Consider the following 16,429-nt stretch of genomic DNA (forward strand, 5'->3'; position numbering starts at 1 on the left):
TGCTGGACTGTGAGCACCCTTCGCCGGACCCCAGCTGCCCTCCTTACTTCCTGCACCAAGTTCCCCACTGAGGGGCCGCAGCCCCCCGGGAGCCGCCGGGGCCCGGCCGCGGCCCCGCCCCGCCCCCTCCCGCAGCCAATGGCAAGCGCCGGCAGCGCGGCGGGCGGTGCCGATTGGCCGAGCGGCGGGCGGTTGCTAGGCAGAAGCGGCGTTGGGGCAGCATGGCGGGGCTGCTGCTGGGCGCGGGGCCGGGCGCGCTGCTGCTGGCGGCGCTCTGGGCGCTGGCGCTGCTGCTCTGCCTGGCGCTCGCCCGCGCTCCCGGTGCCGCCAGGTGAGGAGGGGCGGGGGGGGTTTTGGAGGCCCGCAGCGGAGCCCCGGCCGCTGAGGCCCGTCGCTGCCTCTCCCCGCAGGCTGGCCGCGCTGCCCGTGCCGCTGGGCGCTGCGCTGCTGAGCGCCGCGCTGCTGCTGTACCCGCGGGAGGAGGAGGAGGAGGAGGAGGAGGAAGGCGCGGGGCCGCCCCCCGGCACCGAGGTGAGGCGGGGGCAGCGGGACGGGGCCGCGGGACCCGCCCCAGCGCTGCCCCGGGGCCCGGCGGCCGCTCCTCGCCCCCTTTTTCCCTCCTTCTCTGCTCTTTCTCCCCGTCTTCTCCCCTCGCTTTTTGCCCCTTTTCCCCCTTTTTGCCCCTTTTCCCCCTTTTTGCCGTCCCCGCCGGGCCTGCGGGCGCTGCCGGTGCTCAGGGGAGGCCTCCAGAGCTCGTGCGGAGGCTGGTTTGGGGGAAAAAGGGCGAGTTTCACGGTTATGCCTCACCCTGCACACGTCTGCGAGGCTCCGGCCCTGCTGAGCGAAGGCCTGGGCCGGGCACGGTGCCGGGACAGTTCAGGCAGAATTTCCTCTGTTCTGTTATTAATGCGGATTAATTCCTGCTTAGGCAGGGATCTGTGCCATGAATCCTTCTGGTTTTCCCTCTGCCGTGTGCAGGCCCAGCTCACGGGCGGGCTGGGACAGGGGAGGCGCAGCCAGGCTGGTGAGAATGGGAAGTTGTGTTAGGGGTCTCTGGGATCTGTCCTGACCATCGATAACACCCCATCTGGGCTCTCTGCACTGAAACCCTGCTAATTGGCTAAATAAAGAGTGAAAAGTGCTGCAGGAAAGCACAGTGTCGCTTGTAGAAGACTTCCCGTGGTGGCTCCAGGCCAGGCTGTGTAAAACGGGGCCAGGGGGGCAACACAAAGCACGGGGGCATCCCGAGCAGCTGGGAGGTGGATGTCGCGACCTGCCGGCCTTGCACATTCCTTTCTTAACCTCTTTTTTTCCTCCCCGTTCTCAGAAGGAGAGCTCTGTATGGGGCTTGGTTGCCGGCCTTTTGCTGCAAACCTCTTTTTCCAGGCCACTGCGTGGGCCCACAGGTGGACCAGGACCATAACACGTGGCTTTTCCGCTCCCTGCAGATCGTGGACACCTTCTTCATCAGCCGCCTCATCCTCCTGGCTGTGATGGCCCTGGTCTTCCTTGGGTGCCTGTTCCTTCTGCTGCTTCACCACCTCGCAGAGCCGGTGTACGCCAAGCCGCTGCGCCGCAGCTGGAGGTGAGGCCACCAGCGCAGATGCCATGTCAGATGGTGGCAGATAAGGCCAGGCACTGGAGAGCAGAAATGATGCGAGATACCTTTCCAGGGTAGGATAGCAGCAGGTCTGGGTGGCAGCCAACCGCAGGACGCAGCACTGAGCAGTGTTCTCAATTTCCTCTGCTTTCAGCCTAAACGGGGAAACGCGGAAGGTAAAGAGAACTGAACTCAGAGATCCAGCCAGTTTCTGCCTGAACAATGGATTTGTGAGGCCTGGGGTGGTTTTGGTCAATACTTTTTAACTCCTTGTTGGCCTTTCAATACTTTTCAAGAGAACTTAGGATTTAGGGTTCTTTGCTTTGTTTTATATTGGTAGCGTGGAAGAGGAAATCCAATTTTCATTGCAATGAAATAGGAGACTGGTGGGGAGTTAGTGAGTCAATATCCACAAGTTGTTTTGTCACTGTTCTTTTTTAATGTTAAGACTAATTAAACTTTCTGAAGAACCCCTGGCTCAGTTGTTATTTAGTTCACAGGAATGTCATGTTTTGCAGCCTTTTGGTGCCAGTGTCTCCAAAGAGTGCCCTTTCCCAAGGTTTTGGGGAAGCTTAGCTTGTCCATGTGTGGTTGTGGATATTTTGGGATGGTCCCTTTTGCTGGGTACTCCTCTGCTGTCCCTGCAGTCGGCATCATTCCTGTGTCATTCCAGCTTCCTGAGGAAGGAGCCAAATGATTTAGCTTCATTTGGCCAGGGAGTTGAAACAGGGGTGTAATCCCTAGTCTCTGAAATGGCAGGTGCAAGGGGATGACAGCTGTCAAGTGAAATTCAAGCTAAGGTTTTCCTGGTTGACCAAAAACCCAAGGCTTTGGAATAGGGCGGAAACAACATGCAAAATAATGCCAAATGGGGCAAATTGAAATTGCACAAGGATGCAGAGGAAAGCCAGGTCTCGCCTGCCCGTGCTCAGCCATTCTGCCAGCCCACCAGAACCCCTGTTGTTTTTATGGGGCCCGTGCTGTTAACAGCGTCTTTGCTGGACCCTGGCTGTCATCCTGAAGTGGAAACTGGAGGCTCCCAGCTTCTGCTATCCCTCAGTGTGAAAACCCCACTCATGTTTTGCAGCTGAAGCTGGTAGCCGGTGGGGGGAACCACTTTTTGTGTCCAGCAGCAGCGCCAAGGAGCCTTCAGTGTTTGCATTTCCCAGCTCAGAGCTGAAGCCAGAAAACATAGCCCTGTGCCATGTTTGGGGCTGACATGGGCAGAAGGTGAAAGACACGGAGCTCCCTACACATCTGGTTTGGTGGTTTTTTTTCCTGTTTTTTTGTTTGTTTGTTTTTTCATTTTTATGTTTTGAACTCAAGGTGGCCAACAATAATAAAAGAACTGACCGCATTGCAGCCAACTCCTACCTGCTGTCAAAAATGCTACATGGACACAGAAGATTAATTAGCTGAAACTAACAAGCTCAGGGACAACATTGCACCTGCAGAAAGTGTCTCTACACCCATAAAAGGAGAGAGGGGGCTCTGTGCTTTGACTTTTTGAGTTGTGTAAATACTTGATCCCTTTTTATACTGAGGATGATGTCGAAAGTATTCAGGCTATCATGTTGAGGAATAGGCCAAGCAGTTATGCAACACAAGCACGTCAAGTTTCTTGGAGATTTTGAAGTTACACTTGAAACAAAATTCATATTTAATTCATCATCTTAATGACATTTGTGAACATGAAGTTAGCCTCACAGCTCGCCCCAGCTCCCTGCCTGCTGTGCCTTTATTCCCCATGCTTGTGTGAGAGCAGGGGGCTGATTGGCAGAGCCCTGGGGCAAACTGTGCTGGCCGGAGACGGTGGCTGCTTGCCAGGCTTTGAGTCCGACAAAGGGGGAAGCTGTGGTAAAAGCAGCTGGAGCTCTAAAAAAAACCCTAAAAGTAGAAGCATGAAGCTTCCTAGAGTTTTGGCGTAAATAAATGCAAGATACTTGCTTTCCACCCTGCCTCAATCATCCATTTTAACTAAAATTGGTTTAAAGGCTAATCCTGTGGGGGTAATTTTGGGGGGACCAGAAAGCTGTGTGCAGGAGGCACGTGGTGGCCCTGAGTTGTGGAGGCCATTTCCATGCTTTTCCCCCAAAACCGTGCTAATTGGAAAAACAGTCCTATGCCCTCTCACCTCCTGGTGGGACCCTCCCCATGAGGCTTTCTGGGCTCCATCCTCATCCCTTGCCACCTTCGGAGGGGGAGATCAGGCTGGTGAGCTCAGTATGGGCGCCCTCTGCATATTTATTTATTCCAGGCACAGCAACACAATTCTGTTCCCCCACGCAAGGGCTTTCCAGACAGTTCCTGTTTATTTTTGGGAAAGGAAGGACCGCGTCAAGGAATTGGTATGAACTGAAGCTGCTTTCCAAGCAGCCCCAAATGCTGTCTTTTGCTGCTGTTCCCCACCCAAACCTCTAGCTCCTGAAGGATAACTTCTTGAAAATGAGGCCACCTCTGTCTAGCACCCTCATCTATTTTTACTTTTTTTTTTTTTTTTTTCAATTAAGAGTACAGCAGGAGGGTGGTTTTGGCTTAAATCCTAACGTCTCTGTCGTTGGCGAAGATGTTGGGAGTCTGGAAGATGTTACAGTCAAGAAGCCCTGCTCCAGCCCAGCTTTCTCCCACGACCGCAAGGAAATGCTCCCAGCTTTCCTCTTGCAGGCTGATTACACTGGGTGCTCCGTGTTCCAGGAGCCAGCCCCATCCAGGAGAATCATGCTAAATCCCACCAAGAGAAGCCCTCCCCCCGTGCCAAATGGGATGTTTGCATGAGATTCTGTGTGCACAGAGGGCTGCCAAGCTGCTTGCAGGTCAGGTGGGAAAACAGCCCTTTCCTCCACTAAATTGTCTGCCCAGCTCATTAGAAATGAGCAAGGATGCTCTGCCGTGGGGATGCTGGTACCCAGCTGGCTGCTGTGGCCTCGTGCGAGCCGAGGGGCATCCTTGGAGTGGCTGCTCCCTCCTTGCTGGGCAGCAAGCAGGGCCAAAGGGAGCACAAGTGTCTGCTAGAGAATCTGCACTTCTTGATTTAAGGTCCTTGAGTGATGGCAATTCTTCATGCCTCGTGCTGCGCTCTGCCAGCATTTAATTACCCTCACTGGTAAAAACTGGCCTCTTATTTCCACCCTGACTTTGCTGACTTCAGCTTCCTGCTGCTGAATCCCGCTTTGCCTTTGGCTGCTAATTAAAAAGCCCTTCAGCGCCTGCTGGCTGCTCCTTGCATGGGTAATTACGGACCTTCCCCACGCCACCTCCTCACCTTTGCAGCCGGTGTCCCTCCGAAGCATGCATGGCCCCATCCCAGCACACCTCTCTGCATCGCCATGGGTGCTGGTGGCACGGACAGAAAGCACACAGGGACAGGGACAGCTGTGGAATGGCACATGGTGACTGCTCCCCACATGTGCCTGAAGCACGTCGCTGTCAGAGAGCCTTCATGCCATAAAATTCTGCTTTTCCCAGGTGGAAAGCAGAAAGGGGGGTAAGGGGAGGCTCTGAATGAGCTCACTTGCAGCGCAGTATTTCCTCCCAGCTGCAGGATGGCAGCGGGCTTGCACAGCCCTTGCTGCGATGCGGAGCTTGGCTTTGGCCAGGGCAAACCCAGGGGATGCCCCTGGCTTCCCACCCACCCCTTGGTCTTTGAAATCTGTTTTATTTTTGGCATTTGGCTCCTTTTTCTATGAATGCTGTTTAAAACTGCATCAGGCTGTCTGCCCTCTCGTCTCACTCTCAGCAGCACTGCCAGAGCCGCAGCCAAGCTGCTCAGATTTTCCAAACACAGCTGGAGAGGGACGCAGCCCAACCTAAATTCATCCCAGAAAAACTACAGGCTGCTGCAAGAAAGGGCAGGAGGTGGGAAAAAAAAAAAAAAAGGAAAAAACCCTTGCTTTTGCAACAGCTCCCCCTGTGTATGTCAGAGCTTGTGGAATTGCTTGTGGGATTTTTGCGTGTTTAAAGCGTGTATTTTGAGCCTCCCCATCCTCCTCCACAATGTGGCTGGCTGTTAAGGAAAGTGTAGTCCCATGTGTACTAAAACAACTGTTCTTAGCTGGGCTCAGCAGCATCTTCGCTTTTCTCCGTGAGCCCCAGCACTTTTCTTCCCCGTTTTCTCCACTGGGGGGGAACATTCAGAGCCCCAGCAGTGAGTGCGGCTGCCTGGGGCCCAGTGCGCAGCGATGGCCGTGGCTGTCCAGCTGCCGCTTCCCACACTGGGGATTTACGGGGAGCCTGTCCAACTGGCCCGCAGGTCTTTTTTTTGTCTTTTATCCATTTTTTTTCCCCTCTGCTGATGAAATCAGCACTTAATAAAAGAACACTGGGCCCAGATGTTTTCTCCTTGGGTTGAGATCCAAGGAGGTGAGGTTGACCGGAGTTCAGCCGCCAGCTGCATGCAAACATCAGCCCATGGCAGACGCTGGTTGCCATCGCCCCTTGTGCACCAAAGGTGGAGCCCCCCCCGAGCACACAGCTGGCAGCACAGCTGGCCCCTGCACTAATTAGGCAGCACTGATGAGGCCTCCTGGACCTGCCTCCACCCAGAGGCCCATGCCCATTGCACTTCTCCTCTAATTAGGAGGTGGCTAACGAAGACTGTCAGCCTCCTGCGTTGTAGCAAGGGAGAGCAGCCACGGTGCATGAGGGGATCCACCCTTCGAAGCCTGATGCCTACTGGTCCCTTTTTGTGTGCTAAATGGCAGAATTGAGAAAAATGCTTTTTTTGTTGTGGTCATTTTTGTGAATTGCTTGAGCAACAAGGAGCAAAAACAGCTTAATTTGGGCTCAGCAAACAGCCTAGGAATGTCCTTTATGAAGAATAAGAGGTGCTGTCGGTGAGGCAGTGCTCTAGGTGCTGGTGCGCCATCCTCCTGGTCCGACATACTGAAATACCGAGTGCTGGTACACGTGATCCACCCCAGCCTCCAGGAAGACTTGGCCAAGCATTGCCATGGGGTGGAAAGGGCATGGAGCGGCAACACAGGCTTCGCACCTCTTTATTGATAAAATGGCTGATGGCACAGAGTTGGCCCAGAAAAGTGGGCAGCTGGCTCCTCCCTCTGAGGCAAGATGGCGGTGGCACGGGCCCAGGGCCAGCGTGGTGGTGGCCATGGCGTGGTGCCGGCCTGCCCTGGCCTCTCCTCCCTCTGTCAGCACAGGGCTGCTGGCGGGGGCACATCAAAACTGCTTGAACCTGTGGGAAAGAAGCAAGTGGCTGAGCGTTGTGCAGCCTGGCCTTGCTCTCCGGGTACCAGGGCATCCTCCACCATCCGCAGCATCAGGAGAGAGGGAAGGGAAAAGCAGCTCTGCCGGGGTGCCATGTCCACACCACAAGGAGAAGCAGGCACAAGGAGGGCATCCAGCCACCATTTTGCCTCTGCCAAAGTGCAAGTGACCCAAAAACCACCCAGCATGTGCACATCTGCAAGCTGCTCTGGAGGCAACGTGCTCCCCAAAGACCAGAAGGCATTACAGAGTTGCTGCAAGCTGAGCTGGCTGCTCCTGCAGCATGAAACAGCAGGGCTGCGGTGCAGGCAGGGACAGCTCCAGCATGGCTGGGACTGGCCTCACCCTGACCAGCCTGACAGCCCTCCACCAGAGGCTGGAGCAGGAGATTTGGGCCACACTTACCGTAGCACAGGGCCCAGCCTATTGCTCTTTTACCTGTAAACACAAGACATAAAGGACCAAACATTTGTGGGGCCAGGGCCCCTTCCTCATTGGTGCTCACAAAGAGGTTTTGGTGGCAATTAGAGATGGCCGGTGCTGATTTGGAGATTGCGTGCACTTTCCCCACAGTGGTTTGGCCACAGATTTGATTAGCAGGCTCAGAATCTGCATAATCTAGCTCATTAGCATAAGTGGGCATGCTGGCCTATCAATTGGTCATTTCAAGTGCATTAATCAATGTTTTGCTAATCAGGCATCTGGGCTAACGTGTCACAAGTCATCTGGAGATGGGGACCTACTGCATGCCCCCCCACACTCCCTTTCCTGGCCATTCCATTGTGATCCTTTGCCTCCTTGGCTGTAAAGCTGTCAGTAGAGCAGCTGTTCGTGACCCCACCGAGCCAAACTAGACATCAGGACAAATCAGACTCACATTTGCATTTAATTCTGGGAGCTTAAGCGGGGGGCGGCTGGCAATACTCACACTGAGCTACTTCCCATCCAGCACTGACTCTGTTAGCTGCACACTAGAGCTACAACAACACAAGTAGGGTGCACTCAGCGCCTTGTGAGATACTGCTGGCTGCAGTTCCCCCACGATGCCCCCACAATGTCTTTGTCCCCACAGGAATGGGACATGGCCCTGGGAATTGTTTGGGGCATGGCACCCACATGGAGGTGCAGCAGTGACAGCACGGGATAGCAAACATCTGTCCGGAGCAGCACAGGTGCCAGGCTCTGCCGTACGTACCCTCTCTTCCTTGCCATGTAGCCACACCACCCGCGTACCTCTTTGACCACCACACGAGCAAGAAGCTGCAAGAGGAAAACCGAGGTGCCATCACTGGCAGATGCATTTTAAGGCTTTTCCTTGGGAAAAGTCCTGTTTGCAGGGCTGAACGCTGCACTGGAGCCCTGCAGCACCTTCTCAGAAGGACCTACCAGGCAAGCCAGGACGTCAGCAGCAATCAGCATGTAGAAGACATTGTTCCAGCCTGTGGGGGAGATAAGCCCCGCCAGCAGTGGGCCCAGCGCAGCACCTGCCGGGGGACACAAGGCACATTAGGGGCTGCCCCCAATAAGGGCAAGAAGAGACAAGGACCCCCTCACAGCGCCTGGAAAAATAGGCGCTCAGCACCCCTCAGCCACACGGACCCACGGATCCCGTGCCGTCGATGATGGCTGTGACGGTGGACAGGGCTTTCGCATTTCCTTTGAGGGACTCATGGGTTCCCTGTGGGGAGAGAGGAGCAAGGCATAAGGATGAAAAGCAGATCAAGTGCCATTCATGCTGGCAATTTCCAGCATTGGACGGGATGACTGAATGCTGCTTCCTGGCACGAGCAGGGTTGCAGCACTCCCAGATGATTTACGAGCAAATATTTCCACTGGGTTTGTGCTTGACGAATGTGCAAGGGGACAGGAGTGGAGTCATGTGGCAGAGGAGGTGAGGAGCTGATAGGAAAAAAAATCACACAGCACAACAGCCCTGCTCTTCCTTGCCGTGAGTTGGAAGCATTGGGGAACACAGCTAAAAATGCAAAAATCCCGTGACTCACCAAATCTGCTGACACCGCCGTTGTGATGAGAGCATAGGGGCCATTCACCAGGGCGCCACAGACAATCAGCATCGCTGCGAGGAATAAGACAGCCCCAGGGTCAGGCCGAGAGCTGGGGCACATGGAGAGAAGTTGAGCCTTTGCATGCTCTCAGCCTGTGTGCAGGGAGCACCAGGACACTGGGTGCATTTTCCCCAGTGGTCCCTGGTCTGTGCACGGACACGGTGCTCGCTATATCATGTTTTCCCCAGTTCAGTAGCAAAGTGGTACCCCAAATGGTAGCAAACAACCATCCAGGTCCTCCTTCCCCAAATCCCATCTCCAGGGGAGAAATAAAGCCAGGAGGGTCCTCAGCTTCTTGCCCCATTGCCTGTCAGTGATGGGAGCCACTGCACCAAGGAGCTTCCTACCTATGGACGTGCCAATGCCGGTCTGTCCGATGCGGTTGTACAGGAAGAGCTGGAAGACAGACACAGGACAAACCCCTCCTGAATATCCCAGCCACTTTCCTGAGTGTTTTCACTGCTGCAGCACCCAGGGCATGGGATGGAGAAGGCAGAAGCCCACCAGGTAACTGAATCATGGCTGTGCCCCATGCCAAGATTGCAGCCCCCTGCCACATGGGGTGGGAAGGGGCGAGCATCAGCTGGGGTGGGGGCAGAGGGATACACGCTTGGCTCCATGTCCCGCTGTCTGCCTGCCAGACAGAACACTAGACAGAGGGGCTGTTGCAATTTACAGCCTGGCACGGCTCGCCAGCTGCTGACCTGCCCTAGTGCTATCCTGTCCCATGGTGTGCCATGTTTCGGTGCATGCCAACTTTGGAGGGGCTGTGGGAAGGAGCAGGCCCCCAGCCCCAAGCCAGCTGGGCTGCAGTTACAGCTGATGAGCTGCGCTTTGCAGAGGCGAAGCCAAGTGAGCTCTGTGCAAGTGCTCTGATTCTCAGCATGGGAGCTGCGTTTGTGGGCTTCTGGGGTGCAAGGCAAAGCGATGGAAGCTGGACTGGCTCAGTGGGCCCCCAAGGCTTTGCCACAGCATTGCCCGGGCTTTAAGACAGAGCGCAGTTATAGCAGGATGGAAGAAAAAGATCCCTTTCAGATGTTTTTCCAGCTGTTGAGGACTCTACAGCTCCCAGCTCTGGATGTGTACCCCGGGAATCACTGATCAATCCCAGCCAAATGCATGACCAATGACAGGAAGGGGAAAGTGGCTCTGATGCAATGGGGACAGAGGAAAGGCCCTCATAACCGGGCTTTGTCCCCGACATGACACAAACCATGGGAGCAGCCACCACCAGCATCGCGCAGCATGTGGTGGCCCTGCCACCACTGTAGTCAGAGATGAGCCCAGCGAAGATCCCTCCTGTGAAAAAGGAGTCGTTGGCATCAGTCCCAAGGGTAAAACAGCAGAAGGCTTCACACTGAATTAGCCCAAAATCAAATGGGTTGCTGTGTCAGGATGCTCTTTTGTCCCATCTTCTGAGTGAGATCCCTCAATGTTAGTATCTAAACATCAGAGTGAAGAGCTTTGCTTTATCCATGAACAGCCTCTTTCTCCCTGCCAAGGGTTTCTCCGCACTCAGCTCAGCTCTCCTCCGTGCTTGCGAAGTGTTTTTACCATTTAAGGAAAAGGCAAGCCTGAGCAAGAGACCCAGGGAAAGGTATTGTAATGGTCACTTGGGGTGACAAAACTAAAGCCAGGTGTGTTTTGTACCGAGTGCTACAGGCAGGGTATAGACCTTGCTGCGGTGCTCCTATGAAGGGGACTTTCCATCACGCTGCTGGCAAGGCAGGACTGTCCCCAGCCCATCCCCATCCAACCTTCCTCTGCCCAGGCACACCACAAACCTAAAATGCCCCCGACGTCAAAGAGGGTGGACAGGTCCCCGGCTTCCTTGGCACCGAAATGCGCTGCAGGAAGAGGAGCCGGGTGAGGGGCCGGGTGCAGAGAAGGGCTTCCCTCCACCTGGCTCCGTCACAGCACCTCCCAAACCTCACCAACATTCACGATGTAGAGGGGCAGCCAGTAGAGGAAGGTGTAGCTGACCAGCTTGGCAAACAGCAGGCAAAGGGAGAACTCCACCACGCCCTGGGAGGAGAGAAGAAGACATCAGGAGAGATTTTTTTTTCCCCCAATTTTTTGCCACCAGGGTATGGAGCAGGGGACTCACAGGGATCCGGAGTGCCCCGAGGAAGCTGATGGCTTCAGGCTCCTCAGACGGCTCTTTGGGGCTCTCCAAGTGCTCAGTGCTGCTGTGGCCCGAGGCACCCAGTGGTCCATCATCAGAGGTCACCCCTTCAGGGTCCTTCTCCTCCGACATCACCTAAAAGCAAGTAGATGCAGCTCTGGTCACTGCACGGGGCTGAAACCTTAAGATTTGCTGCTGGGATGTGAAAGGCTCAGGCCAAGGACTGGCTCATAGGATGCTTGCACCAATGCAATGAGCATCCTCCCCAACAGGCAAACATCGCTCAAATTTCTGACATAACACCAAGAGGTTTACAAGCTTGGATGACAGAGCTGGTGGCCAGCAAGAGCCTACTTTCCTGGCACTGTTTGCTGTAAACCACCAACCCCCCCCCAACCCAGGACAGGGCAGGCTGGAAGCGATTTGACTCACGTGATGCAGAGGTGGGCTGCAGCCGACGTCGTCAGGATCTGCCAGAAGAAAAGGGCATCTCTGGGGGCTCTGGAGGAGCCCTGCACCAGCTGCTTGCCTGTGCTGGGCTGCACCCCCAGGGACCTGCATCCCTGGCAGCAAAACAGCCTGGTAAAAAGCATGGGGTCCTCCTACGTGTTTCTGAGCTGGGCTGGCTATGAGGAGCGAATGGCACCGAGGCAGCCACGCTGTGACCCCAAAGGATGCTGAGCATCCCTGTGGTGCTTGCTCCACTTTCAGTGCTGAAGCAAGGATATAGCCCTGCTTGTCACCAATGGGAAATTGCTATTTGGGGTGACCAAAACCCTCGGAGATAGACAAAGAGAGAAACTGTGGTGCCACTGATCTCGGCACTGTGCTGGGTGTCCGCGTGTTGCCACCACTCACGCTCCACGAGGAAGAAGAAGCAGGCGACGCCCACAGCAGCGATGATGATGCCAGGCACGATGAAGGACAAGCCCCATTTGGAAGAGACCCAGATGCCTGCGATGAGCGAGCCCAGGATGTTGCCCACAGAGGTGTGTGAGTTCCAGATGCCCATGATCAAACCCCTCCTGGTGGGGACAAGGCGGTGGGGTCAGTAGCAACGAATGGGTGCAAGCGAGGACAGGGACAGGGACAAACACTCACTTTCCTTTCCCAAACCAGTTCCCAACACAAGCCACGACGGACGGCCAGCCGGTTGTCTGCACCAGCCCATTGCAGACCTGGCAGGGAGAGAGCAAACATGCCGGTTTGGGTGTTTTTTTCTCCTGGTGCCATGGCCAAAGGAGGCAGTGGGACAATCCTGGGGGTGTTTGCATCCTTCCCGGGACAGATTTGGGAGTGGTGGCCAGGCGTGCCCAGCGCTTGCCAAACCGGGCTGGCAGTTTCGGCGCCTACACTGAGCGGGGAGGAAATGCCTGGGTGCTTCCTGCTCCTGAAGTGGGACAAGGCTGGGACACACCTGCATGATGATGAAGTACCAGAGGACGTGGATGTCCCAGAAATAGCCAAGGCCAAAGAGCGCCGTGAAGAGCCCGCTCAGCACCATTCCCCCTGACAGGTAGTACCGTAGGGGCAGCCGCTCTCCAAAAATGCCACTATGGAGAGAGGGAAGAGCTGGTTTCTTCTTTGCACACCTCCATCCCTATGGGAAACAGCTTTCCAAGCAGACTGGTGCAAACTGGTGGGCACTGGGCTGAGCCAGAGGAGCCGAGATGACCCCTGGGTACCTGATAAACATCCCAATGGCGTAGGCCACCAAGAAAGCGTTGTCCAGTGCACCAAAAAGCTCCTTGTAGTTGTCCTGGTCTGGAAAGAAGACGATATTAGGGCTCAGGCACATCCCCATCCTTGTCCTCACCCCCAAATCCTCTTCCCCGGAGGTTTCACAGTGGGGCTGGGAGCAGGGCAATGGTCCCAGTCTAGTCCCAATTTCGACATCCACTACGCTGCTCCTGCCCTTTGGCCCAGGGCACAGGGCATGAGCACACCACTTGATTGCCACCAGCGTAATGAGCACCTGCCCCCCTGCCCGCCCAGCCCAACGCGGTAATGGCCAAAACAACCCCTGGCTTTAGGGACAGAGCCAGCAAGGGGGGGGGGCACAGTGAGATGCAGGTGCATTTGGGGGATCAGGGAGGCCAAGTCTTACCAAAGGGTGCCCAGCTGCACCACGTGGTGCTGTTGGAGCCATTGTGGGGGTTCACGCCCAGCGCCGAGCAGTTGGGATGCAGCTGGCTCTATGGGGGGGGGGAACACAAAGCAAGTGGAGTGAGATCAGCCCAGGGTGCTCAAGGACCCCTGCTGGGTTTGGGGGGGGGGAGGGGGGGGCAGGTATGCTGCATCACTCACCTTGACAATGCTGATGGGTTTTCGGGAGAGGTGGTAGCTGGTGTAGCAGAAGAAGGTCAGCACTAGCGTCAGCCCCCGGTAGCTGCAAGAGAGAGTGAGCAGAGGCGTTGGGGCTGATGGGATGGGGACAGGGGACACCAGCACTGTCCCAGCTGGCAAAACTCAGCTTCTTGCTGCCCCCCCTCCAAAAAAAATAAATAAATAAAAATCATGCCTTTTGGAGAAAACATGACATGAGGGGGATGAGAGACAGCTGGACCACTGAGGTGCCAGGATGAATGCTATCAGGAGGTGAACGCAATTTTTGGATATATGCGTGCTGCTCTTATTTAACCCATACTGGAGACCTGGGGGCCCATCACCAAGATTTTCATCAGGATTAAAGATAACAGCAGGATTACTGCTAATTGACAGCGACTGCCTGGGTTGGGGCTGGTGCCTCCCCCCAGCAGCACGGGGTGAGGCAGCACTGCTGGTGTCACGCGGGGCCACGGGTGGAAGCAGTGGCTGACTCACATTGCTGCCGGCGGCGTTTGTTGAAGCTGAGGTGGAAAAAAGAAGGGGGAAACGGGGTAGGGGGGGCACTGCCTGTTTTGATCCCTCCTGTTTGCTCCAATTAAATGTAAGAAAACAGGGAAACACGGGGCTTGTGCGCCGGTGTGCAGGTGAAGGTGGGGATGGGGGGGTCTCCGGAGGATGCTGCGCCAAGCAAAGCCCATGGAAACAATTGTTTCAGCTGGGAGATCCTAGCCCAAGGAGCATTACGGCTCACACCAGCCCCATGGGAAAAAAAAACAAAAGCAACCAACTAAAAGCCTGGGGGGGGGAGGAGGGGGTGCTTTTGCTGGTGCTGCTCCTCCTCGGAGTTTCACTTCTTCCCAGCACCGGCAGCAGGAATCAGAAGCACCCAGCAGCCCTGCAGGGCCAGGGCACAGCGCTGCTTTGGGGGGTTGCGGGCGGTTGGGAATGCAGAGAAATCACAATTTCCCACCCCCCAACCATAAAAATAAATAGCTTAACAACAACATTCTGAATAAATTGAATTAAATCGCAGGGCAGCACTACAAAGCCAACCGAGGCGCTGCCGGTGGCCGGAGAAAAAGGGGAAGGGAAACTTTCCGTGCGCATCCCGGCTCCCGCAGCTGAGCGAGGCGGGGGGGCGGGGGGGGGTTACGGCAGAGCCGACCGCGGCGGGGGCAGCTCCCGGCACGGAATCGACCCGGGGCCAGGCTCGGGACCGGCGGGACAGCCGCGAGGGCTGAGCGCGTCCACGCCGGCAACGAGGTCAGCATCCCCGGGGGGCGGCTCCCCCCGCCCCCTGCCCCCGGTCCCGGCCCCGGTCCCCTCCCGGCACGTGCAGCGCGAGGCGCGATGGGTCCCGGTCCCCCGAAGCCCCCCCCCCCGCTCACCGGCTGTCCCGGGGCAGGGCGCGCAGCAGGCGGACGCCGGGGGCAAGAGCTGCCCTCATGGCGAGCGGCGGCGGAGCTGCCCCGGCCCCGCGCCCGCGGCTTTACGGCCCCCGGGGCCGCCGCTCCCCGCCCGGCACCGCCCCGGCGCCGCCCCCCCCCGGGCCGGGCCGGGCCGGGCCTGCCCCGGGTGCCCCCGGGGGCCCCCCCCGGCAGACGCGGGCGCATCGTGAAGGGGGGAGGCGAGGGCACGGGGCTGAGGGGCAGCCCCAGGGCGGCTGAAGGGCTTGGAAAGAGGAAAAAAAGAAGGGGGGAAAAGGGGTGGGGGAGGAGGAGAGGGGGGGGAAGGACGAAAAGGAAAAGAAAAAAAAAAAAGGAAGAAAAAAGAACAAAAGGGCAAGAAAGAAAAATAAAGGAGAAAGGGTGAGAAAGAAGAAAGGCCAAAAGGGCGAGAAAGAAAAAAAGGATAAGGGTCAGAAAGAAAAGTGAAAAAAGGCCTAAAGTAAGGATGAAAGAGGGAACAAGAGAAAGGACAAGAAAAGAATGAGAAAATGATAAAAGCAAGAAAGAGAAATAAGGACAAAAAAAGGATGAAATGGGATAAAAAGGATGGAAGAGGGGGGAAAAAAAGTAAGAGGGGAAAGGACAAAAAAAAGGACAAAAATAAAAAAATAAAAAAGGACAACCAAAAAAGGCCAACGGAAAAAAACAAGAAAAGTCACTGTCCGCAGCAGAGGAGCCAGCCCCCAGGCATTGGGGTTTTCAGATCCTTTTCCCGTGTCCAATGGGGCCTCAACTTGGAAGCAGCAGCTGGGATGGGTGCGATGCCCATGACACGGAGCAGCAGGAGGTGGTACCAAAAGCTGCTCCCACCCCCGCAGGCAGCTGGAAAGAGGGAGAAGTGAGTAGGGCACCGTGGGACAAGGTGGGACAAGGAAAGCTGCTGGAGCCAAGCCCTGACCCCTCAGAAGCTGAATCACTCACAGCCTTTTAGAATGAGCTGCTCCACTGGCTCCCCAAGGAGCTGTTTTAGGGCCAGTGTTTCCCCAGTGGGTAGGCACCCGAACAGTTTCCCTGGATGCAATTTTTCCAACAGAAAATGCTGGTTTCAAGTTTTCCACTTGCCTTTCCATCCTGCCCAGAAAGCACGTGGCTGCAAATGGCTGTGGGGGAAAGGCTTTCCCTGGCCTGATTTTGGCCCCTACAGCTCTGCCCGTAGCTGGCTTTGAGTTTATTTGCAGGGGTTTCCAGACTCCCACTCAGAGTCCCAGTGACAGCAGTGGGGGTGCAAATGGAACCACTCAGCATCAGCTGGCATGATAGAAGGGGGAGATCATGAGTATACTGCACTGATAGCTTTATTTAACCTCAATCCCTTTGAGTTCAGCCCCAGTGCAGCCTGCACCTGGCCAGGGACCATGCACCCCCTCAGAGGGGTTAAAATTGGGGATCCCTTTTCCTCTCCCCATCCTCAGGGCATGAGGAAGGGGCTGGTAACGCCCCCAGCCCAGCTCCAGAGGCAGCCAAGGGGAGCAAACCCCCTCCAGGCACTGGCACCCCATTAAACCACTCAGTGCCCCCATATGTCTCCAGCATCTTCCCCATGACGCAAATCATGGTTAATAAATAGCACCAGCCCCAAGCTGATGAGCCACCTCCGGACCATGGTTTGGGGTCGTGGGTTTGTTGTATGCCTGACCAG

At 56.0% G+C, this 16,429-nt stretch overlaps 2 protein-coding genes across 7 annotated transcripts; one reads left to right on the forward strand and one right to left on the reverse strand.

Annotated features, from left to right (window-relative positions):
- On the forward strand, window positions 1-2,070 carry TMEM218 (transmembrane protein 218). Of its 3 annotated transcripts, none has more exons than XM_068659461.1 (4): window positions 1-331; window positions 411-531; window positions 1,449-1,585; window positions 1,755-2,070. In XM_068659461.1, exons 1-4 carry the CDS (start codon window positions 222-224, stop codon window positions 1,864-1,866), a joined length of 480 nt encoding a protein of 159 aa, XP_068515562.1. In that variant the 5' UTR covers window positions 1-221; the 3' UTR covers window positions 1,867-2,070. The 3 variants fall into 3 exon arrangements, 2 of the variants coding, with proteins under 2 accessions (XP_068515562.1, XP_068515564.1); XM_068659463.1 differs by having other exon boundaries at window positions 7-331; window positions 1,674-2,070; XR_011089700.1 differs by having other exon boundaries at window positions 9-331; window positions 1,449-1,674.
- A 4,508-nt stretch (window positions 2,071-6,578) lies between these two features.
- SLC37A2 (solute carrier family 37 member 2) lies at window positions 6,579-14,891 on the reverse strand. 4 transcript variants are annotated; one of them, XM_068659446.1, is made up of 20 exons: window positions 14,731-14,891; window positions 13,322-13,403; window positions 13,122-13,209; window positions 12,700-12,778; window positions 12,432-12,567; window positions 12,116-12,192; window positions 11,873-12,039; window positions 11,447-11,484; window positions 10,997-11,149; window positions 10,824-10,914; window positions 10,674-10,736; window positions 10,103-10,188; window positions 9,237-9,285; window positions 8,827-8,900; window positions 8,423-8,501; window positions 8,210-8,307; window positions 8,019-8,083; window positions 7,752-7,800; window positions 7,229-7,261; window positions 6,579-6,791 (listed from the first exon to the last, which is right to left on the reverse strand). In XM_068659446.1, exons 1-18 carry the CDS (start codon window positions 14,787-14,789, stop codon window positions 7,758-7,760), a joined length of 1,527 nt encoding a protein of 508 aa, XP_068515547.1. In that variant the 5' UTR covers window positions 14,790-14,891; the 3' UTR covers window positions 6,579-6,791; window positions 7,229-7,261; window positions 7,752-7,757. The 4 variants fall into 4 exon arrangements, with proteins under 4 accessions (XP_068515547.1, XP_068515550.1, XP_068515548.1 ...); XM_068659449.1 differs by lacking the exon at window positions 7,752-7,800; XM_068659447.1 differs by lacking the exon at window positions 7,229-7,261.
- Window positions 14,892-16,429: the final 1,538 nt, after the last annotated feature.

This window comes from Anas acuta, chromosome 23 (genome assembly GCF_963932015.1).
Source record: "Anas acuta chromosome 23, bAnaAcu1.1, whole genome shotgun sequence".
NCBI classification, from domain to species: domain Eukaryota; kingdom Metazoa; phylum Chordata; class Aves; order Anseriformes; family Anatidae; genus Anas; species Anas acuta.

Excerpts from the sequence above, each read along its gene's own strand:
- TMEM218 (XM_068659461.1), top strand. The coding sequence starts at position 222 with ATGGCGGGGCTGCTGCTGGGCGCGGGGCCGGGCGCGCTGCTGCTGGCG. Across the intron at positions 332-410 it reads CGCGCTCCCGGTGCCGCCAG|GCTGGCCGCGCTGCCCGTGC; the intron begins GTGAGGAGGGGC and ends CTCTCCCCGCAG. Across the intron at positions 1,586-1,754 it reads CCGCTGCGCCGCAGCTGGAG|CCTAAACGGGGAAACGCGGA; the intron begins GTGAGGCCACCA and ends CTCTGCTTTCAG.
- SLC37A2 (XM_068659447.1), bottom strand. The coding sequence starts at position 14,789 with ATGAGGGCAGCTCTTGCCCCCGGCGTCCGCCTGCTGCGCGCCCTGCCC. Across the intron at positions 12,568-12,699 it reads GCCATTGGGATGTTTATCAG|TGGCATTTTTGGAGAGCGGC; the intron begins GTACCCAGGGGT and ends CTCTCTCCATAG. Across the intron at positions 9,286-10,102 it reads TGGTGGTGGCTGCTCCCATG|CTCTTCCTGTACAACCGCAT; the intron begins GTTTGTGTCATG and ends TCTGTCTTCCAG.